Source organism: Schistocerca americana, chromosome 1 (genome assembly GCF_021461395.2).
Source record: "Schistocerca americana isolate TAMUIC-IGC-003095 chromosome 1, iqSchAmer2.1, whole genome shotgun sequence".
Lineage (NCBI taxonomy): Eukaryota > Metazoa > Arthropoda > Insecta > Orthoptera > Acrididae > Schistocerca > Schistocerca americana.
This window is the reverse complement of record NC_060119.1, coordinates 504637342-504662079: the sequence shown is the minus strand read 5'-3', so window position 1 is coordinate 504662079 and position 24738 is coordinate 504637342. Positions and strand designations below refer to the sequence as shown.

General features: G+C 42.6%; 1 protein-coding gene across 1 annotated transcript; it reads right to left on the bottom strand.

Annotated features, from left to right (window-relative positions):
* Window positions 1–288: 288 nt before the first annotated feature.
* Window positions 289–24501, bottom strand: LOC124625247. The gene is made up of 6 exons (XM_047149156.1): window positions 24370–24501; window positions 16135–16201; window positions 10587–10651; window positions 10464–10499; window positions 4307–4430; window positions 289–476 (listed from the first exon to the last, which is right to left on the bottom strand). Exons 1-6 carry the CDS (start codon window positions 24457–24459, stop codon window positions 376–378), a joined length of 483 nt encoding a protein of 160 aa, XP_047005112.1. The 5' UTR covers window positions 24460–24501; the 3' UTR covers window positions 289–375.
* Between the last annotated feature and the right edge of the window lie 237 nt (window positions 24502–24738).

Genomic DNA, 24738 nt, shown 5'->3' with positions numbered 1-24738 from the left:
AAGAAGAAAGAGTGATAAAAGAGTGATAGAGAAGCTTGTATAAGGCCCATCTACTTCACAATTCCGGTTCACACTGTTTTCTTTCCTTTTTCACTTTAAATTAATGACAGTGTCATGAGAGAAGCTATAGGTAGGTTATTTCATTACAATATTGTACCTTAAGGGTTAAGGCTTTAAATAACCTGTAAGATATGTTATTAGTCCAAATAATATTATACGACGATTAAATGTCATGCCAATCAATTGATAACACATACTACTACAGAAGTACAGAAATAGCCATTAAAATACTTTTGTCTACATTTTTTTTATTGAGAAACTACATAACAATTTTCTGATGCCGGATATAACAGTGGTTGACAAGTCAATGTAACGTCATTCTTGTTTATTAAGTTGAAAGGGTCCTCGTAAGGCAGCCATTCTGTTGTCAATGCATCTCTTTATCAGGTAGACTGTCATGCAGGAACCAGAACCCGCTGTGAAATAGAGGGGCAAAATTTAATACAAATTGGCTTTAACTTATAGTTAATAATAAAATAATGTAGTAATAATAAAATAATATAGCAATAACTCTGACATACAGAGGAGGAAATGATATATAGAGCAGAAAGATCTCAAACCCGGGCGCTATGAAAAAACTGCTTCATGATATACTTCTTGAAGTTTTTAATCTGAATTTCGTAGTCATTTCATAAAAAATTTCATTATAAAATTGTTCTGTATTTCAAGACAAAAGTTATCGTACACCGAACAAACCGGGTATTTAGTAGACATTTTCTCCTTTGCCTCTGTTACTCTCTCTTTCTGTCCGCCGTTGCCTCACATATACTATGTTCGTGCACACAAACACAATCCAATAACTTTACAAGTAGCGTCATCAAATACACTGTGCCCCAAAAGGCAAAAGAATCAATAATAATCAACAGCACGAGGATGCAAAAGGCAATAAAAACCATTGCATTAAAGACACATAACGTCTATCCACAGAACATATAGTTTGTAACGGAAGCAGTTTCATGGTGATCTCTCCACTGGCAAAAGATTCCGGAATAGTCCCCGGGAGGGGGATGGAAAGGGAATATAACCATGAAGAAAAGGGTGAAAACCAACGAAAGTATAACTTTTCACGAGTCGGGGTGTGGAATGTCAGAAGCTTGAACGCGGTACAGAAGTTAGAAAATCTGAAAAGGGAAATGCAAAGGCTCATTCTAGATATGGTAGTGGCCAGTGAAGTGAAATGGAAAGAAGGCAACGATTTTTGGCCGGATGATTGTAGGATACTATCAACAACAGCAGAAAATGGTATAACTTGAATAAGATTCGTTATGAATAGGAAGGTAGGGCAGAGAGTGTGTTTCTCTGAACAGTTCGGCGATACGGTTGTTATTATCAGTATCGGCAGCAAACGAACACGGACAACGATAGTTCAGGTACACATGCAGAAATCGCAAGCTGAAGATGAAGAAATAGACAAAGTATATGAGGATGTTGAAAGGGTAGAAAGGGTAGAACAGTGCGTAAATGGAGACGAAAATCTAATAGTCATAGCGGTCTGGAATGCAGTTGCTGGGGAAGGAGTAGAAGAAAATGTTACAGGAGAATATGGGTTTGGGACAAGGAGTGAGAGAGGAGAAAGACTGTAATAAATGTCAGCTACTAATACAAAATACTCTCTTCAAGAACGAGAAGAGGAGGAGGTATACTTGGAAAATCGGGTAATATGGAAAGATTTTAGGTAGATTACAGAATAGTCAGACAGAGATTCGGAAATCAGATACTGGATTGTAAGGCATACCTAGGAGCAGATACAGACTCAGACCACAACGTAGTAGTCATGAAGAGTAGGCTTAACTGTAAGAGATTAGTCAGGAAGACTCAATACGCAAAGAAGTGTGATACAGAAGTACTAAGTAATGACGAGATATGCCTGAAGTTCTTTGAGGCTATAGATACAGCAATAAGGAATAGCTCAGTAGGCAGTAAAGTTGAAGAGGACTGGACATTTCTAAAAAGGGCAATCACAGAAGTCGGAAAGAAAAACTTAGGTAGAAACAAGGTAACTGCGTAGAAACCAGAGGTAACAGAGGAAATACTTCAGTTGATCGATCAAAGAAGGAAGTACAAAAATGTTCGACGAAATATTAGAATACAGAAATACAGATCGCTGAGGAATGAAATAAATAGGAAGTGCAGGGAAGCAAAGACGAAATGGCTGCTTGAGAAATGTGAAGAAATCGAAAAAGGAATGATTGTCGGAAGGACTCACTCAGCATATAGGAAAGTCAAAACGACCTTCGGTGAAATAAAGAACAAGGGTGAAAACATTAAGAGTGCAACGGGAATTACACTGTTAAATGCAGAGGAGAGAGCGGATGGAGAAGATTTGTGTGATGTCTGATGCGGTAGAACAAGAAACAGGAGTCGTTTTAGAAGAGACAAGGGATCCAGCATTATAATCAGAATTTAAGAGATCTTTGGAGAACTTCAGATCAAATAAGGGAGATAGGATAGAAAACATTCCATCAGTGTTTCTGAAACCATTGGGAAAAGTGAAAACAAAACGATTATACACGTTGGTGTGTAGAATGTATGAGTCTGGCGACATACCTTCTGACTTTCGGAAAAATATCATCCACACAGTTCCGAAGACTGCTAGAGCTGACAAGTGCGAGAATTATCGCACAGTCAGCTTAACAGCTTATGCATCCAAGTTACTGACAAGGATAATATACAAAAGTATGGAAAAGAAAACTGAGGATGTGTTACATGACATCAGTTTGGCTTTATAGAAGGTAAAGGCACCAGAGAGACAATTCTGACGTTGCGGCTCATAATAGAAGCAAGACTAAAGAAAAATCAAGATACGTTCATTGGATTTGTCGACCTGTAAACAGTTCTCGACAATGTAAAATGGTGTAAGATGTTCAAAATTCTGAGAAAAATAGGGGTAAGCTATAGGGAGATACGGATAACATAAAATATGTACAAGATCCAAGAGGGAATAACAACAGTGGACGACCAAGAACGAGGTGCTCGGATTAAAAAGTGTGTAAGACAAGGATGTAGTCTCTCGTTCCTGCTGTTCAACCAGTACATCAAGGACGCAATAGTGGTAATAAAAGAAGGGTTCAGGAGTGGGATAAAAATACAAGGTGAAGGGGAATCAATGATACGATTCGCCGATGACATTGCTATCCTGAGTGAAAGTAAAGATGGATTACATGATCTGCTGAATGGAATGAACATTCTAATGAGTACAGAGTATGGATTAAGAGTAAATCGAAGACTAACGGAAGTAATGAGCAGTAGCAAAAATGAGAACGCCAAGATTCTTAACATCGGGGTAGATGGCCACGAAGTAGATGAAATTAAGGAAGTCTGCAACCTAGACAGTAAAATAACCAATGGCAGATGACGAAAGGAGGATATAAAAAGCTGATTATCAATGGCAAAGAGGACATTAATTTGAGGAAGAAATTTCAGAGAATACACGGCTGGAGAATGGCATATATGGTAGTGAAACATGGACCATGGGAAAACCGAACAGAAGAGAATCGAAGCATTGGGGGTATGGTGCCACAGAAGAATGCTGGTAGTTATTTGACCGATAAGATAAGGAATGATTAGGTTCTGCGCAGAATCGAAGAGGATAGGAAAATGTGGAAAACACTTACAAGGAGAAGGAACAGGATGATTGGGCATCTGTTAAGACATCAGGGAACGACTTTCACTACACTAGAGAAAGTTGTAGAGGACAAAACCTGTAGAGGAAGACAGAGATTGGAATACTTCCAGCAAATAATTGAGGACATACGTTGCAAGTGCTACTCTAAGATGGAGAGGTTGCCACAGGAGAGGAATTCGTGGCAGCCGCATCAAACCAGTCACAAAACTGATCACTCAAAATAAAAATCACTCTGGGTTATATCTCTGCAACAGCAGTAAGAAGAATAAAGCAGTGAGGTATGATGAAAGTAAGTTTCGTTAGTGTCGCGTAGAGAAATGAAAAATACTGATCAGCATCTACAAAAAAAATTAATTAAACTGTTAAAAGATCCTTACCAGGATCCTAACGTACATCATAATCACCAATATGTTATGCGAGGAAGAGACAATTTACAAATCAGTAATCAAAGGAACAGTTACTCAATAACGAACCTATCAGATTCTACGAAAACGCATGTCTACAGGCTGAAGAATAAAGGAGACCACTTGGATACCTGTTGTGGACGGTCATCACACGTACATGTGAGTACTGATGCTAAAATTAACAGATTAGCAATGTTACCGTATTAATAATACTTACTCATTGTAGCGCACTCCTCCATGATCTTCCTGATGTCCTCCGTGTGGTTTTTGCCATGCGCTACGGAGATGTCGATCTCAATCTGCTCTGCAAGCGTTGTGTTCCATGTGCCGTCGGTGTTTACCTGTGCATGAATGTATATCTGGAACTTCCACATGAAAAATTATTTCTACCATATTTCATAAGTGAAAATATTCTCCTGTAATCATGATATCATGGTGGCTGTCAAAATTGACTAAAGATGAATGGAGAAATGAAATAACAACGAGATTCGTGGAAATTCAGGGCATCTTGTTTCTATTGGTACCAGTCGGTTATGCAGTCTGTACTAATGAAACTCACAACAACGTGAAATAACAGCTGCATTTTACAGTATTATGAACTACCTAAGTGTCATATTTTGGATGATCATACCGTCGATATCATACTTCGTTTCTGATAAGATTGGACGAAATTCTGGTCCTCATCTTGCCTATAGTACAGCTATGTTCACCTATGACATTACCTAAAGAAAGATTAGCCACTGAGTCAGTCACTTCATAATGGCATAATGGTAAATGCAACACAATTCATTACATATTTATAAATGCTACCCACATTCTATTACTTCTTGTTTCCACAAAAGCGTTTTTGAGGTGAATACTCGTTTATGAAAGCTTGACAAGATATCAGCGAGAACTATGTCGAATTATTTTATTGATTTTTCTTTGAGCCTAGTGATTGAGGAGCTACGTGACCAGTGAGTGGTAGCAGCTCCAGGCCACATAAACTGAAAATGGCTGGGAGAGCAGTCTGCTGACCTCATGCCCTCCACACTGCATCCAATGACGCCATTGACAGAGGATGACATGGTGGTTGGTAAGCCCTGATGGGCCTCTGGAAGGAGATCATGTTTATATTCACTACTGTGTTTATAATCATTACAGGTTCCAATCCATTCTACAGTTTCTTCAGGTCCGTTAATCAAAAGACATGGTAAATTTTATCTCACATAATTAATCTAAAACACAGATGTGATAAACAAGAAAGTGTATACGAGACCTATTGTAGATGCAGAGCAACCTGTCAATTATATGTGATGTGCTCCGCATTCGGAAGTCTCTAATTTACACAATTGCGATGACAGGGATTATAAAGGAGCACAGACAAGAATGTTATGATGTGCCACTTTCTATATGTGGTACATCAAGAAGTTATTCTGCTGAATATATATATATATATATATATATATATATATATATATATATATATAAAAATCACAAATAGGTGCCCTCTCTTTCCTTATCCATCCCCTACTGCCCCCCTCTCTCTGTTCATGCACTCCTCTATCAATCTCACAGTCAGCCTTCCCCCAGCCATACCCAACTGCAAATGTAGTAGCCCCTGCAAAACAGGTCAATAAAGCAGACCGATAGTAATGCAAAACATTGCACCTGTTGTGCAGGACAGCCTACATGTTATGGGCTGAAAAAAAAACCACACACACACACACATACATACATACATACACACACACACACACACATATATATATATATATATATATATATATATATATATATATATATATATATATATATACAAACTGAAGACATTGAAATATCTCGAAAACTACACATCAAATCAAAAAAAGTTATAGTTCCAATTTGGAGAGGGACATCCAATGATACCACACTCGATCCCCTCTTCACCCTATTCACGTTGGGGACAGGAGCCAACTTCGAAATCTTCAATGGGAACCCCCTCTTTGTATTGCAGATTACGATTCTACCGCAAAGGCTACACATGTTTTGTATGAAGTACTTCCTTTGTTTGGTCACAGATGGCGCTGTAATCGGAGGAATAGAAATGGGTACACAATCGTAATTTACGACATGCTACTCAATGGCACTTGAATATCCAATGGCATGTGGGACCCCACATACATGCTGTGAAATTCGGACAGGCCAGTATCTCATAACTTCTGATTTCGAAACCCCATTCGTAACGTTCTATTTCTCTGACATACCGAACAGGAAACTACTTTACGCGCCATCGTGAGCATGTAGTGAATTATGACGCATCATGACATAGAAGCTCTAAACATTTCAATACCTGCGCAGTGTTTTTTGTCTGCACCCTTACTTATAGTTTCGAGAACAGACGCGTTTTTAAGAGAAAGCCCGCTCTCGTTCGCTCTTTTATAAGGTTATGAACGCCTTTATGTCTGATGGCAGCGTACAGACCAGCAAAAGAAAACCAAGCAAACTCATTGCAGTAGAAGATAATTAGATGGCTGTACCATCAGCAGTGCACCCAAGCGGCAGTGCATCAAGAACTTCATGCTGTCGAATTGCACAACCAGGCAGTGTTTTGTGAAAAGGCAAGTCAACAAATGCAGACGACCCCCAAGTTCTTTACTGAGGTCCTATTTTCCGATGAGTCTACATCAACAAAGCCTGGTAGTGTTAACGGGCATAACATGCATTACTGGAGTGCAAGACAATCTGCACTGCTTACGGCAAGTTGACCATCAACATACTCGGTCAGTTAACGTACGGTGTGGCATCATGGGGTACAAACTCACTGGTCCGTATTTGTCAACAGCACGTTGAATGGGAAAAAACATCGAACATTTATAGAACAAAAAGTACCAGTAGTAATGTAGGATATTGCCCTTGATGTTCAGCAACGTATGCGGTTTCAGCAAGACCGTTGCCCAGCGCATTCAACTGTTGCAGCACGAGAGATATTAGACCTTTTTTCCGGTATGCAGGGTGGTCCATTGATCGTGACCGCGCCAACTATCTCACGAAATAAGCATCAAACGAAAATACAACAAAAAACGAAACTCGTCTAGCATGAAGGGGGAAACCAGATGGCGCTATGGTTGGCCCGCTAGATGCCGCTGCCATAGGTCAAACGGATATAAACTGGTGTTTTATTTAAATAGGAACCCCAATTTTTTGTTACGTATTCGTGTAGTACGTAAAGAAATATGAATGTTTTAGTTGGACTACTTTTATCGCTTTGTGATAGATGACGCTGTAATAGTCACAAACGTATAAGTACGTGGTATCACGTAACATTCCGCAGTGCGGACGGTAATTGCTTCGTGATACATTACCCGTGTTAAAATGGACCGTTTATCAATTGCGGAAAAGGTCGATATCGTGTTGATGTATGGCTGTTGTGATCAAAATGCCCAACGGGCGTGTGCTATGTATGCTGCTCGTTATCCTGGACGACATCATCCAAGTTTCCGGACCGTTCGCCGGATAATTACGTTATTTAAGGAAACAGGAAGTGTTCAGCCACATGTGGAACGTCAACCACGACCTGCAACAAATGATGATGGCCAAGTAGGTGTTTTAGCTGCTGTCGCGGCTAAACCGCACATCAGTAGCAGACAAATGGCTCGATAATCAGGAATCTCAAAAACGTTGGTGTTGAGAATGCTCCATCAACATCGATTGCACCTGTGCCACATTTCTATGCACCAGGAATTGCATGGCGACGACTTTGAAAGTCGTGTGCAGTTCTGCCCTTGGGCACAAGAGAAATTACGGGACGATGACAGATTTTTTTTTACGCGTTCTATTTAGCGACGAAGCGTCATTCACCAACAGCTGTAACGTAAACCGGCATAATATGCACTATTGGGCAACGGAAATCCACGATGGCTGCGACCTTGGCAGGTTAATGTACGGTGCGGCATTCTGGGAGGAAGGATAATTGGCCCGCATTTTATCGATGGCAATCTAAATGGTGCAATGTATGCTGATTTCCTACGTAATGTTCTACCAACGTTACTGCAAGATGTTTCACTGCATGACAGAATGGCAATGTACTTCCAACATGATGGATGTCCGGCACATAGCTCGCGTGCGGTTGAAGCGGTATTGAATAGCATATTTCATGACAGGTGGATTGGTCATCGAAGCACCATACCATGGCACGCACGTTCATCGGATCTGATGTCCCCGGATTTCTTTCTGTGGGGAAAGTTGAAGGATATTTGCTATCGTGATCCACCGACAACGCCTGACAACTTGCGTCAGCCCATTGTCAATGCATGTGCGAACATTACGGAAGGCGAACTCCTCACTGTTGAGAGGAATGTCGTTACACAAATTGCCAAATGCATTGAGGTTGATGGACATCATTTTGAGCATTTATTGCATTAATGTTGTATTTACAGGTAATCACGCTGTAACAGCATGCGTTCTCAGAAATGATAAGTTCACGAAGGTACATGTATCACACTGGAACAACCGAAATAAAATGTTCAAACGTACCTACGTTCTGTATTTTAATTTAAAAAACCTACCTGTTACCAACTGTTCGTCTAAAATTGTGAGCCATATGTCTGTGACTATTACAGCGCCATCCATCACAAAGCGAGAAAAGTGCTCCAAGTAAAACATTCATATTTCTTTACGTACTACACGAATAAGTAATAAAAACTGGGGGTTCCAATTTAAAAAAAAACGCAGTTGATATCCGTTTGACCTATGGCAGCGGCATCTAGCGGGCCAACCATAGCGCCATCTGGTTTCCCCCTTCAAGCTAGACAAGTTTCGTCCTTTGTAGTTCCTTCGTTTGATGCTTATTTCGTGAGATATTTGGCCCTGTCACGATCAATGGACCACCCTGTATAGCAAACACAGTCTAATACCGTATATGTGTGTGTGTGGGGGGGGGGGGGGGGGTGATAATTGACTGTCTGTATATATGTTTGTGTTCAATGTCATTACCAATATTTTTGTTTTCACAAAAAAGTGAAAACCATGAATTTAACTCTATGATCAAAACAAGTTCTATAAGACCTAAGGAGGTTACGACTTATTCAAACAGGTGTGAGATATATATCCACTCAGCATTCTATGAGACCACATTAAACTTCATGCAGGTAATGCAGTTAAGTTACAGAACTTTCTGTTGGGCAACTCCTTTACTGCACTGAAGGGCGTAATCACAGGAACTCTTAAATTTAATGTTGTAGGTTAATTTATGACTACAGTAATGTAAAGACAACATTAAATGTGCTACACACACGGACATAAATGCCACTACATCTGGTCGACGCAAAAGAATGCGTTATTAGCATGTGGTAGGACGGGAATTGAGCATTGTGACTCGTCTCTGGGAAACAGGTTTGTCGTAGCATAACATTTAGGCTCTCAGATGGCGTTCTGCTACGAAAGTTATGCATGTGTGCGTCAAGTGAACACAACTGGGTCTTACCCAGCGACAGACAGGTACGAGACTAAGCACCGTGATTATACCATTTGATGGTCGACGTCTTGGACGCATCTTCGTAACGGAACATACAGCTTTTTCTGCAGTCCGGCTGTATATTGAATTAAATCAGCAGGTGTTGAGCTTCCCGCCACGTAGGTTCGGCTCCGTCTGGTTCAGTGTGGACTGGTGACAAACATGTCACTGAGTCGTTTTCTAATGTCCAGAGCCCATATGATGTTATATTCCCCAGAAACGCATTCAGGAACTCTTTGATTCCTTGCCACACATGTAGGCATCATACCACGATAAATTTTCTAAATCAGAGACAATATGAAGGTACATAATTTTAATTATTTTTACATTGTCAATATACCTAAACCTGTACTTTCTCATTCATACTTGTACTTACTGGAGTCACAACTTCTACAACAGCATTTTTGCTGGTGTGGAGAGAGATCTAAGATCTCTCTTCTTTGTGGAGTAGAACTGTTGCTCTAACATAGGCATCGGCCCACTTTTAAAATAAACATATCACCTCATAGGCTAAAATCGTGTGTGGCTTACATATACCACCTGAGGAACACACTTTTTTTCATCACGTTTCTGACTGGTCTGACGTTTTGACGTGGCATGCCAAGATTTCCTCCTCTGGGCTAACATCTTCATCTAAAAGAAACAGTTACACCCAGTGACTTCAGTTGTTTGTTGGGTGTGTTCCAACCTATATCTTCCCCTAAAGCTCATGCCCTCTGTTGCTCCATCTAGTACCACAGAAGTTATTTCCTGACCTCTTAACACATGTTCTATCATTCTCTTCATTCTCCTGATCAGCCTTTCGCACAAAACCCTTTCTTGAGGGAAGGAAGGGGACCAGCCACATTTCTCACTTTCTTACTTTATTATAGGGAGATTTAAAACTGAAAAAACTACTTACCGTTCCCTTCTGACGTTCCATGCATTCTATAAAGCACTGGAATAAAAATTTCCCCTCTGTTAGTCAAGAGAATCCATTTATTTTTATCTTAAATGAAACTGTGTAGCAAACAACTTTACTCACCCGGGCGTTCTCATTTGTTTCATCCGGTAATGTGCCATTGTTCATCATACGTAGAATCAGAATTGCTGAAACAAATTTAAAAACAATACTTTAAAGAAAGAGCAATCGAAATATTAACAATGATATAGAAATATAACAAAAGTATCTTCCAAGATGAGTCCTTGTACGGAATTGCAATATGTACGTGTATTTCATCATAATTTCATTTAATGTGTTTCAGAGATCAGAATATTATTTAAAATTTGTGCTGATGAGCAATAAAACAGTGTAGTTTGTCCACTACCATTTTAGCCAGTCTGAAAAATTTCTAAATGACCAAGGGAATGTATATAATCGGTGTTATGTCTTGTTTAAAAGATGAGATTTAAGAAGGATCTTGTATATCGTACGAAGTTGAAATACCCGTGACAATCATTCAATAGTGTAGAGAGACTGTCACCGATTAAGTCAGAAACGCTAGCTAGAATACGAATAGGTCAGTTAGCATTTAGCACATCCTCAGAGAGTAAAAGAAATCAGAGTAACATAAGAATGATATAAATGTTTCCTACAGATGGTCCCTTAATTACATGAAAGCCTATCATCCTGATTGAGCAGAAAAAACTGAAGATTGTTCGAACGAAACGGGAGTACCATTACATACAGTAATGGAATCGGATTACTGTACTCCGATAGTTAAACAACATTTCTACCAGTTGATCGAAGCACAGATTACAGCAGTATCCGAGTAAATTATCGACAAGTTCACATTTTCTCATGTACACAAAGAGAGGCAGGCAAAAGATTGGCAGTCTCCGTTGTCTTGTCATCAGAAGATAAAAAAAATTGCAAAATGACTTACACCCGATATCTGAATTATACGCAAAGTGATCATCGTCCCTCTGTAAGGAAATATACTGGGTCATCCAAATATGCACAAAAAGAAAACCATTAAAATTCAGTTACAAGACAAATCACACAAATTTAAAGCTGTCAGATCGACTAAATAGCTACGAATTATAATTATGAACAATTAAAGTTGGAGCGATCGCGTACATAACATTGAGGGGAAGGAAAATCAAAGACTCCGTTTTATTGGCAAAACACTTCAAGATGAACAGGTCTGCTAAAGAGACTGCCTACGCTACGCTTGTTCGTCTTCTGCTAGAGTATTGCTGTGCCGAATGAGGTATTTACCACGTAGAACTGACGGAGGACATCGAAAAAATTCAAGGAACGGCAGCTCATTTTGTATTATCGCGAAATAGAGGAGAGAGTACCACGGACAGGATAAGCCGGTCTGGCTGGCAATCGTTAAAACAAAGCCGTTTTTGGTTCCAACGAGATCTTCTCACGAAATGTCAGTTGCCAGCTTTCTCACCTGAATGTAAAAATATTTTATTGTCGTCAACCTACACAAGAAGAAATGACCAGCGTAATAAAATTAGAGAAATCAAAGCTCGTACAGAAAGATTTAAGTGTTAATTTTTGTCACGGGCTACTATAGAGTGGGAAGGCAGAGAAATAGTCTGAAGCTGGTGCGAAGAACCCTCTGCCATGCTCTGAAGTGTGAACTACAGAGAATTCATCTAGATGTACACTATGTAGTCTCTTGCTGTCAGGAAAACTGTAAGTAGAGTAATTATCAGCCCTCTACTGTAAGTAGAGTGCTGATGACATAATTTCGACAAATGTAAGGTGAAGAAGCATAGGATAATAACGTTCGCATTCGACCTCACGTTACAAGATTCGAATTCACAGTATTTGGAAGCCAAGGGGTGAATCCATGGTGAACCCCAGCACCTACAAGCCTGGATCGAAAACATTTTTCCACTAGAGTGACGTACCTTTTTTGCCCCCTTCCCCGAAAAATTTTTTCCACTCAAGTGACTTGTCATTTTTTGCCCCCTCCCCCATTTTCCCTTGTACACCACCCGTGTCAGTTTTCGCTTCTGTGATACACCCTAGCGCCCCTCTCGACTTGGCGCCCAAGCGGCGGCTTGTGTCACTTAAGAATTAAACCGATCGTGAGCAACCGGTAACTAGAAAGATTACCATTGTCAACGGATACATTCAAATCTATTACACGCTGCATGCCGGTAACGATGATTTTTGCGTCGGACAATCCCCTGGCGCTGTTAGAGAGAATTTCGGTACATGCTAGTACCAGCTTTACATCTTACTTTTCCCGATTTCACCATGGGCAGCAGAATACAGCACTAAATACTAGAATCACCAGTCATATACACTTAATAGCTACCATTTTAGTAGTAAAGATTCAAATGGTCCTGATTCTGTTTCAACAGGTACTAACCACTCGACCGAATATCGAATCCTGTTACCTTAGTACACTACTGCTCATTAAAATTGCTAAACCAAGAAGAAATGCAGATGATAACGGGTATTCATTGGACATATATATTATACTAGAACTGACATGTGATTACATTTTCACGCAATTTGGGTGCATAGATCCTGGGAAATCAGTACCCAGAACAACCACCTCTGGCCGTAATAACGGCCTTGATACGCCTGGGCATTGAGTAAAACAGAGCTTGGGTGACGTGTACAGGTACAGCTGCCCACGCAGCTTCAACATTATACCACAGCTCATCAAGAGCAGTGACTGGCGTATTGTGACGAGCCAGTTGCTCGGCCACCATTGACCAGACGTTTTTAGTTGGTGAGAGATCTGGACAATGTGCTGACCAGGGCAGCAGACGAACATTTTCTGTATTCAGAAAGGCCCGTACAGGACCTGCAACATGTTGTCGTGCATTATCCTGCTGAAATGTAGGGTTTCGCAGGGATCGAATGAAGGGTAGAGCAACGGGTCGTAACACATCTGAAATATAACGTTTACTGTTCAAAGTGCCGTCAATGCGAACAAGAGGTGAACGAGACGTGTAACCAATGGTACCCCATACCATCACGCCAGGTGATACGCCACTATGGCTATGACGAATACACGCTTCCAATGTCCGTTCACCGCGATATCGCCAAACACGGATGCGACCATCATGATGCTCTAAACAGAACCTGGATTCATCCGAAAAAATGACATTATGCCATTCGTGCACCCAGCTTCGTCGTTGAGTACACCATCGCAGGCGCTCCTGTCTGTGATACAGCGTCAAGGGTAACCGCAGCCATGCTCTCCAAGCTGATAGTCCGTGCTGCTGCAAACGTCGTCGAACTGTTCGGGCAGATGGTTGTCGTCTTCTAAACGTCCCCATCTGTTGACTCAGTGATCGAGACGTGGCTGCACAATCCGTTACAGCCATACGAATAAGATGTCTGTCATCTCGACTGCTAGTGATACGGCGTTCCGCATTACCCTCCTGAACCCACCGATTCCATATTCTGCTAAAATTCATTGGATCTCGACCAACGCGGGCAACAATGTCACGATACGATAAACCGCAATCGCAATAGGCTGCAATCCGATCTTTATCAAAGTCGGAAACGTGATGGTACGCACTTCTCTTCCTTACATGAGGCATCACAACAACGTTTCACCAGGCAACGCCGGTCAACTGCTGTTTGTGTATGAGAAATCGGTTGGAAACTTTCCTCATGTCAGCACGTTGTAGGTGTCGCCACCGGCGCCAACCTTTTGTGAATGCTCTGAAAAGCTAATCATTTGCATATCACAGCATGTTCTTTCTGTCTGTTAAATTTCGCGTCTGTAGCACGTCATCTTCGTGGTGTAGGAATTTTAATGACCAGTAGTGTACTTTGTTGTCTCCCTAAATCAGTTAAGACAAATATCGGTGTAGATCCTTTAAGAAGACCATGACCACATTCTGCCCAAATTACCAGGGTGTGCTGAAAAGTAATACCTCCGGATTTTCTATGTGAAAACTCTTTAAATCTTTGAAAATGAAACAAATTTTATTAGTATTGTACATCTTTGTACTTCATGTACATATGTTTGCAGCCCTCTGCCTCTAGAGGGCTTGTAAGGTGACAGTGCATAACGTAACTATGTCGGTGCGTGAGACACGGCGTGTTGCAATCGAGTTTCGAATTCGACGAGTTCGTTCGCACATGGAGCAACCTCTGCTTCAGTATGGCAGTGGGAGACCATACACGACCGCTGCGACATCTTCATCAATCTGTCGCCTTGCGTTCACTGTCGTCGATAATCCTCTATACAGTCCCGTCTTGGTCCCATTCGATTTTCATCTTTTCCAGACTTCACTCTGATAACGTTGAAGCGGTGCAAGCAGAGGTGAGATTGTTGCTCGGTCCTCAAAGTCAAAAATTCTTCAGTGATGGTACCAACAGACTGGTCTCTCCTTGGGGGGAATCTTTTCGCTGCCAGGGTGACTATGTCGAGAAATAACTAGGTAGACATGAAGAATAAAATGTATAATATTAATAAACTTTGTTTTATTTAAAAAGGTTTAAAAGTATTCATATAAAAAATTCGGCGGGATTACTTTCCTGCACGCCCTCGTATTCCCAACTGAACTACTGCTGATGATTTCAATGATAACGGAGCATTAACGTCAAGTCTTCCTTCACAATAATACCCCCAGGTTAGAAATGAAAATTCAGATGACATTAAAAATGCTGGGAGGTTTGTAGCAAAATGTGGAAAATCTATAACATTAGTAGGTTAACAATGTGCCATTTCCAAAACTCCATCGTTCTTGTAATCATCACTCTCAGTAATAAACATGGATCCCAATGAATCGACGTTAAGAGCATTTATCCCAGAGAATGTCATAGTGGATGACGCCTGCTGTTGACTTCATGTATAGCCAGCATCAGTTATGCGCTAGGGTTAGAATAGATTAAATCAAAAATTTGCTCTGAAAGCAGGAAGATGACACTAATGGTGGGCTATTTTGGCCATACTGTGATAAAAACTATCCTGGGAAAGCACGGCATGTTATAAAGGCGAACAATAAAAAGAAGCTGGGAGTTTACGACTGCATCGAGTAAACGGTATTACAAAAGATGGTGGCACTGCAGTTGATGAAGAGAAGGAAGAAGCTGGGTTAGAACTGAATACATGGACGATGTTATACTGTCGGTGTTACTCTATCACGGCGTTGAAACAACTACAAGCATCGGATTGTGTAATTCCACTGGGTCAAGCACCTTTGCCAATTAGTAATGCACCAGAAGCTATAAAAGGTATGAAAACTTTCTGCAGCGGTCTCATTTTTTTTTTCCACCGTATACTATTAAACGTTGAAGAAATATATGTTGGAAGCGAAGATATGATCGAAAAAGATCTCACCATACAGACGTAATCAGCGGTTTAACATCGAAACCACGGCTACTGTCATACAATATGAAGAAAATAAGGAAAAGGCCTCCAGCGTCCACTGAGGGGAGTTCCCTCTGAAGTAGATAATTTCCTTGCACGGTATCGAAACAAAAACCTGACATGTCGTTCTGGGTGTTTCCACGTCCGTCAGAAATATGGTGCGCGCTGCTTCCAATGAGCTGTAATTACCTCTAAGGAACAGTGGCAATCGATGAGCGAAATAATGCAATCGCAGTAAATAGGTCAAATTTATATGTTACTACACTTCATAATACATAAGCTTACCTATTGAAATCGGATACGTCTTGTTACAGGTAGCCATCGATTCATTGAAGTTGCTGTGACCCGTAATCTGGAACGAAACAAATCAAGATTCCTGTATGAAAAAGAATCATCTAGACTTTGATGTTTTAACACTTTCTGATTATTTAATTCTTATCATTGTTCTAATTACTTCCAACTTGACAATATATTGTTTTTTTGCTTTCATGATGTCGACATCTAAGCAACCTACACTCACAACTATTTTATTCTGAGACTTGAGCTTCTGCTGGCGTTTGGAAAGTTCAAGTAACTTACGTAAATGCAGCGAATTCTTGTAGAAGTAAACTCCCGTTGCTTTCTAGGCACAAATGCGACGCTGTGGATTGTAAAATAAACCTTCGATGGACAAGTTTCACGGATTTTAAAACCAAACTGCGGCGAATGAAGAAAGACAGCACACATCTTAAGCAACCAGCGCGATCACACAACCAGAGCTGTCTAACTACAGACGTTACTTATAGCGAAACATTAACCAACAAGATGTGAGCAGTTAGCATTGACTATGTCCCACTGCAGAGATCAGGATTTCAAGCACATACTCTGTGTCTCTGTTTGTAGGGTCACTTGCTCGATTACTGCCGGCCGGTGTGGCCGTGCGGTTAAAGGCGCTTCAGTCTGGAACCGCGTGACCGCTACGGTCGCAGGTTCGAATCCTGCCTCGGGCATGGATGTGTGTGATGTCCTTAGGTTAGTTAGGTTTAATTAGTTCTAAGTTCTAGGCGACTGATGACCTCAGAAGTTAAGTCGCATAGTGCTCAGAGCCATTTGAACCATTTTGCTCGATTACTCTCAACAGGTACTACAATTACATTATCTCTGTAAATGGAAGTGCGTGCCAGCATCTGTGGATTGCTGCATTCCGTGTCATGATTGTACAAAGACAATTGCAGATTTTCCCGGCTGTTGTGTGCTTATGTGACGACTACTCTTTGTACAGCGGTACTGCATGGCTCAAATGGATTGACCCAAGTATGACAGGCCACAACTATAGGGGTTTGATAGACACTCGCCATAGACGAAACAAGGCTACCATTTACCGACCCTAAAAGGGTCTTAATCTCATACGGTGTTTGAAGAACACATTTCACATCTTGTTCCTTCAGAAAACGACCAGTCCTATTGCAAATACTGATCTCGTAAGCCCAAAAAAAAACGGCAAACTTACGTACCACGTTGTTATTCTCATCATTCACTCATTTATAGGATGTCTACTCACATTGAGGTGTATCTTCAGCTTGATACATGTTACGATACGGCTCAGCGTGTAGGGGTTCTTGGCACCAATTTTCATTGAAAAAATATCACTTCAGGCCCTGGCAGTTTGTCAGAAGATTGGCTCGGTGGGGGCGAAAAACAATATCCTAAACTTGTGCTATTTACGAGGTACCCGAGTTGCGTACCTCTATGAATACTGAGACAATCGAGATCCGTATCACACATTTTCATTCCCACTTTGAAAAGTGTTCTTTTCAAGAGTCGCACCTGATACATCACTCTTAAGACATGCTTTCCATGTGTTTTTACAGTATAACCATCACTGTACTTCATCGCTTGAAGTTCGATAGAAACAAAACTTGTACCCCCTCTGTCACACGTAGTAGCTAACGCTTATTACCAAACATCGGCCGCGCGGGATTAGCCGAGCGGTCTTAGGCGCTGCAGTCATGGATTGTGCGGCTGGTCCCGGCGGAGGTTCGAGTCCACCCTTGGGCATGGGTGAGTGTGTTCGTCCTTAGGATAATTTAGGTTAAGTAGTGTGTAAGCTTAGGTACTGATGACCTTAGCAGTTAAGTCCCATAACATTTCACACACACACACACACACACACACACACACACACACACACACACACACACACACCAAACATCGTGGAAGGCCTACTCCACGCTGTACTGCAACTAACCAAGAAAGTTCACAAGCCTAATATGTTTATGGTTAGCCGTGTAACCGCTACAGAGCTGTTTGTTGCACTGTCTCCAGTGGATGCGTAACTACACTGAAGCGCCAAAGAAACTGGTGTAGGAATGTATATTCAAATACAGAGATATGTAAACAGGCAGAATACGGCACTGCGGTCGGCAACGCCTATATAAGACAAAAAGTGCCCGGTGCAGTTGTTAGATCGGTTACTGCTGCTACAATGGCAGGTTGTCAAGATTTAAGTGAGTTTGAACGAGTGTTATAGTCGGCGCACGAGCGATGGGAGACAGAATCTCCGAGGTAGCGCTGAAGTGAGGATCTTCCCGTACGACCATTCCACGAGCGTACCGTGAATGTCAGAAATCCGATAAAACATCAAATCTCTGATATCGCTGCGGCCGGAAAAAGATCCTGCAAGAACGGGACCAACGACGACTGAAGAGAATCGTTCAAAGTGACAGGAGTGCAATCCTTCCGCAAAATTGCTGCAGATTTCAGTGCTGGGCCATGAAAAAGTGTCAGCGTGCAAACCAGTCAACGAAACATCATCGATATGGGCTTTCGTAGCCGAAGGCCCAATCGTGAAACATGATGACTGCACGACACAAAGCTGTACGCCTCGCCTCGGTCCGTCAACACCGACATTGGACTGTTGGTGAATGGAAACATGTTGCCTGGTCGGACGAGTCTCGTTTCAATTTATATCGAGCGGACTGGAGACAACCTCATGAATCCATGGACCCTGCATGTCAGCAACGGACTATTCAAGCTGGTGGAGGCTCTGTAATGGTTTGGGGCGTGTGCAGTTGGGGTGTTATGGAACCACTGATACGTCTAGATACAACTCTTGACAGGTGACACGTACGTATGCCTCCTATCTGATCGCCTGCGTCCATTCATGTCCAACGAGCATTCTGACGGACTTGGGAAATTCCAGCAGGATAATGCGATACCCTAAACTTCCAGAATTGCTACAGATTCGCTCCAGGAACAATCTTCTGAGTTTAAACACCTCTTCTGGTCCCCAAACTCCCCAGACGTGAAGATTATTGAGCATATCTGGGATGCCTTGCAACATGCTGCTTAGAAGAGATCTCCAGCCCCTCGTACTCTTACGCATTTGTGGACAGCCCTACAAGATTCATGGTGTCCGTCGCCTCCAGAACTACTTCAGACATTAACCGAGTCCATGCCGCGTCGTGTTGCGGCACTTCTGCGTGCTCACGGGGACCCTACACGATATTAGGAGTGTGTACCATTTTATTTGGCTCCTGAGTACAATGTTTCAGAGGTAGCACTAAAACAGGATTTTGATTGTTGAAGCTGCTTAGGCTGTATATTCTTTCGTCATGTTTACAGGATAGTTACGATTATACTTCCACTACCTGAGACAGCTCCCATGAAAAACGAGTGACCGTAGGATAATGCAACTTTTTGAAAACGTTTGCGAGCACGTGCGAAAGAGAAAAATCGAATAAACCATTGAAAGAAACACATTTTAATTTCCACAAGAGAGAGTAACATTTGTTAACTACATAACATGTATATGCTCCAGGTTACAAATGTTGCTCAATGCGACGAACATCTGCATCCATGACAACCTGGAACCGCACTACAGTTTGCTCTGCTGCTGCTCGAAACGTCTCATTCGAACTTCACAGTCATGTTCTTCAACCCCGGTAAGGTAAGTGGACGTCTCCGTATTTCCCTAATATGTCGATGCTCGCGAAGAGTAGCAGCACTATTGCTGTAGTTTTGATAAAACAGCTTCACTAACAAAGCCCTGGCCACCTTGTCCCCCACCCATGTTGATGTCTGCAACAAAAATGCACACTGACGCTTGTGTTTCAACCCCACATCGCCGTACCAATATCGGCAACTAACGTAAGTCACGGCACTGAAATTACTAACAACGCTACTCCTGCAGCCCACAGTCTGAACACCATTCCTATAAGGTTGGGTAACCATACCGTAAATAATTTTAAGTCTACACAGGCTCAAGTAGCGAAAGTATAATTACAACCACCTTGTGCATATTTCTCAGCTCTATCTCGTATACTAAACTGATTATTTGATGGGTTGTGAAGTACGCGTTGTGAAGTGGAAATGACTTCGAAATGCAGGTTCATTTTAGAAGTATTACAACGACTCCTTCATCCACCCACGTTTCCTCATTTTTCCTTAGGCAAGCGTAAAGCCAGCCCAAGATCCACATTAACAACTAGTGACTGTATTCGCCTTTGATTTGACAAAACGTTTACGCAATACCACTTCGCTTGCTGCAGCCAAACGTCAATAAATTGAACAATATTACAGATAGTCAAGGGACCGCTTAAGCCTCCAAGTTCAGTGTGCGAGTAAAATGGTAATGCGTGGCAACGCAGTCTGACCACGCTTCCCTGCAACGAGAGCGACGTGAAAATTCTATGAAATAAATATAAAGCGTTTGGTTATAATGAAAGCACAGCTACCCACAGTGGTCCAGTGTGGCCTGTGGTTAGCGTATGGCAGCGAAACTGGGTAGGAATTCTGATGCATGAATCCGGAACCAATTTACGCTGGAAACACCATTAGTTCCAGGTTTGGCCACCAGGTGCAAATCTGGCGCTTTGAGTGCAAGAAAGACGTACAGAATCCTTCCACATGGTGTGGATTACAAACGGGACGAGGCTAGGAAAGGTCAAACAAGCGAGAAACATATAATGTTGCTTTTATTGTTGTCCTCCACTTACACAGTTTTTTAATATAAGCACCGGAGATATCGACAAGACCCGTGAAACGAAGTATCAACAGCTGCTCGCAGCAGGTCCGGTGGAATCTGAGCAACGTGTTCCTCTACACTGGTCTGCAGATCAGGTAGAAAAGGAACGTGATCCTAGTGAAATTCTTCTGCAAACCCCAGAGCCAAAAGTCGCATGGATTTGGATCAGCTGATCTTGCGGCATGCGTCTGGAAAACCTCTGGAGAGGACACGTTTCTAGAAGGTTGCGTTAAGATCTTTTAATAAGCAAGCTACGTGTGTGTTGTTATATCTCGTATAAAAACAGTAGTTTCCATACAGTTGTGCTCTTCCAAGGCACGAATCACATTTTTACGAGGAGGTCTCGATTACGTGGAGACGTCACGTAACATCGAATAGGTTCTCTGGGTGTATCCTCTTCAATGAAGGAAGACAATAAAGGGGCTTGTACATCCACACCACACAGTCATATACGGAGAGTGGAAATGGCTCTTCGTGCATAACGCCTGGTTTAACACTACCCCAAATTCGGCAATTTTGTGTATTCACTGCATCCTGTACTATAAAATGTGCCTCTTCACTGCATAGAATATTTTCCGCCCATATGTCATCAACTTCAGTCCGTGCCAGAAACCAAAGAGCAAATTTAGAAAGTTTCTGCGGATCTTGAGGTTTCAGTTCCTGCACCGTCTGGATCTCATGTGGGTACAGTATGAAACAGAGCGCAGAACTTCCCATACTGTTGAACATTGGATGGATTATTGTCGTGACACCGCACGACCACTAGCACTACTCGGATCACGTGCTGCATAATCAGTTTCAGCAGTAGCAACCTCGTCAGTAACTTCCACCGTGATAGGACGCCTTCCACTTCCAGGTGTCAAACCAAGCTCATCCGTATTCTCGAACTTCATTATTATCTACTGTAAACCGTTTAATGATATTGAGCCTCTCCTCTGACTCAACAATTGCTGTCGTTTATACACTACTGGCCATTAAAATTGCTACACCACGAAGGTGACGTGCTACAGACGCGAAATTTAACCGACAGAAAGAAGATGCTGTGATATGCAAATGATTAGCTTTTCAGAGCATTCACACTAGGTTGGCGCCGGTGGCGACACCTACAACGTGCTGACATGAGGAAAGTATCCAACCGATTTCTCATACACAAACAGCAGTTGACCGGCGCAGCCTGGTGAAACGTTGTTGTGACGCCTCGCATAAGGAGGAGAAGTGCATACAATCACGTTTCCGACTTTGATAACGGTCGGATTGTAGAATATCGCGATTACGGTTTATCGTATCGCGACATTGCTGCTCGCGTTGGTCGAGATCCAATGACTGTTAGCAGAATATGGAATCAATGGGTTCAGGAATGTAATACGGAACGCCGTGCTGGATTCCAACGGCCTGGTATCACTAGCAGTCGAGATGACTGACATCTCGTCCGCGTGGCTGTAACGCATCGTGCACCCACGTCTCGATCCCTGAGTCCACAGATAGGGACGTTTGCAGGACAACAACCATCTTCACCAACAGTTCGACGACGTTTGCAGCAGCATGGACTATCAGCTCGGTGACCATGGCTCCGGTTACCCTTGACTCTGCATCACAGACAGGAGCGCCTGCAATAGTGTACTCAACGACGAATCTGGGTGCAAGAATGGCAAAACGCCATTTTTTTCGGATGAATCCAGGTTCTGTTTACAGCATCATGATGGTCGCATCTGTGTTTAACGACATCGCGGTGAACGCACATTGGAAGCGTGTATTCGTCATCACCATACTGGCGTGATGGTGTGGGGTGCATTGGTTACACGTCTCGCTCACCTCTTGTTAGCATTGACGGCACTTTGAACAGTGGACGTTACATTTCAGACGTGTTACGACCCGTGGCTCTACCCTTCATTCGATCCCTGCGAAACCCTACATTTCAGCAGGATAATGCACGGCCGCATGTTGCAGGTCCTGTACGTGCCTTTCTGCATACAGAAAATGTTCGACTGCTGCCCTGGACAGTACATTCTCCAGATCTCTACCAACTAAAAGCGTCTGGTCAATGGTGGCAGAGCAACTGGCTCGTCACAATACGCCAGTCACTGCTCTTGATGAGCTGTGGTATAATGTTGAAGCTGCGTGGGCAGCTGTACCTGTACACGTCACCCAAGCTCTGTTTTACTCAATGCCCAGGCGTATCAAGGCCGTTATTACGGCCAGAGGTGGTTGTTCTGGGTTCTGATTTCTCAGGATCTATGCACCTAAATTGCGTAAAAATGTAGTCAAATTGGTTCAAATGGCTCTGAGCACTATGGGACTCAACTGCTGTGGTCATAAGTCCCCTAGAACTTAGAACTACTTAAACCTAACTAACCTAAGGACATCACAAACATCCATGCCCGAGGCAGGATTCGAACCTGCGACCGTAGCGGTCGTGCGGTGCCAGACTGTAGCGCCTTTAACCGCTCGGCCACTCCGGCCGGCTGTAGTCACATGTCAGCTGTAGTATAATATATTTGTCCAATGAATATCAGTTTATCATCTGCATTTCTTCTTAGTGTAGCAATTTTAATGATCACTAGTGTATAAGACTTTACAGTAATAGTGCACGGTCTCTCTTCTCGATTGCCATATTGTTCACTCACTTTCTGGCTTGTCGAAGGACAGACTTGATGTCATACCATCATACTGACCGTGTACAGCGGTGGTGGCCGCAATGGGAATTAATTTCTCTTCCAACGTAAATCGGTTCTACGTTAAAGCATCAACATATCAACTAATTTTCACTGCTGTACGATAATTACAGCCCGTGAGTAGATGGACTTGCGTACTTTAATTATAACGACCTGGTGTGTGTTTAATGGAAGAATTATCTGTAAGATTTTTCAGTTGTCGTTTCTTTCTTTTTCTTAGAATAATAACGAAATGCCGGCCGCTGTGGCCGAGCGGTTCTGGGCGCTTCAGTCTGGAACCGGGCGACGCTGCCGTCGCAGGTTCGAATCCTGCTTCGGTCATGGATGTATGTGATGTCCTTAGGTTAGTTAGGTTTAAGTAGTTCTAAGTTGTAGAGGACTGATTACCTCAGATGTCAAGTCCCATAGTGCTCATAGCAATTTGAACCATTTGAATAACGAAATAAACCAATTGGCCCCAACGAGAGTTCAGAAGTCAGCATTTAGAAATTCCTGACTGTATTACATTTGAACAACCCGTTTTCGACACCATTCTTGGGGCTCGTGTGTGTCCACAGTGGTAAATGTTTCACAGTAAACTAGCGGTTTTTCAAACATCTTTTGACTTGGCGTAAAAGTTTTATGAGTATCGTACCACGTCATAATGTAAAAAATGTTGTTTCTGCCACGTTTACAGTGGTCTTCTTCTGGGTCCATCCCATCAGTAGCCACTACAAACGTGGCCGAAACGTTGGGTTCTCCACTGCAGTTTCCTACATATGCTGCGGTACGACACTCACAAAACTTTTGTGCACCTGACTCTGGCCGCTGAAGCCAACGCAGTTATCTTAACTCTTGACTTACGTAGCGGTCAGAAAGCTGCGGGAGCACCCCAGTCGCAGCCGCCAGGCAGAGCGCAGAAGCCAGCAGCAGCGTCCCAGCGTTGGCCGCCATCTCGTCGTCTCCGGCGGCCGCAGAGGCAGACGCGTTTATACTCAGGCGCTGGAGCCCTGCTCGGCGTCACGTGAGCGTTTCTCCCGGAACTAGACCCTCCAGCCGGCGGCACTCGGAAGCGCTAGCGCCTGATAAAGCTACAGGGCAGGTCAACCCGCTTTGTGTGCACCATTCAGTGTGAATCGCGAAAAAAAGTGCGGTTGCTGCTGACGTCCTTGTCACTGCACTTCCCCAACCACCGGACAGCCAGTTCCCTTATTTGCACAGTACACTGGCTAA

Coding starts and splice junctions, on each gene's coding strand:
- LOC124625247 (XM_047149156.1), bottom strand. CDS start 24,459: ATGGCGGCCAACGCTGGGACGCTGCTGCTGGCTTCTGCGCTCTGCCTG. Junction 10,652..16,134: donor GACGTATCCGATTTCAATAG/GTAAGCTTATGT, acceptor AATTTGTTTCAG/CAATTCTGATTCTACGTATG. Junction 477..4,306: donor GGAGGAGTGCGCTACAATGA/GTAAGTATTATT, acceptor TCTATTTCACAG/CGGGTTCTGGTTCCTGCATG.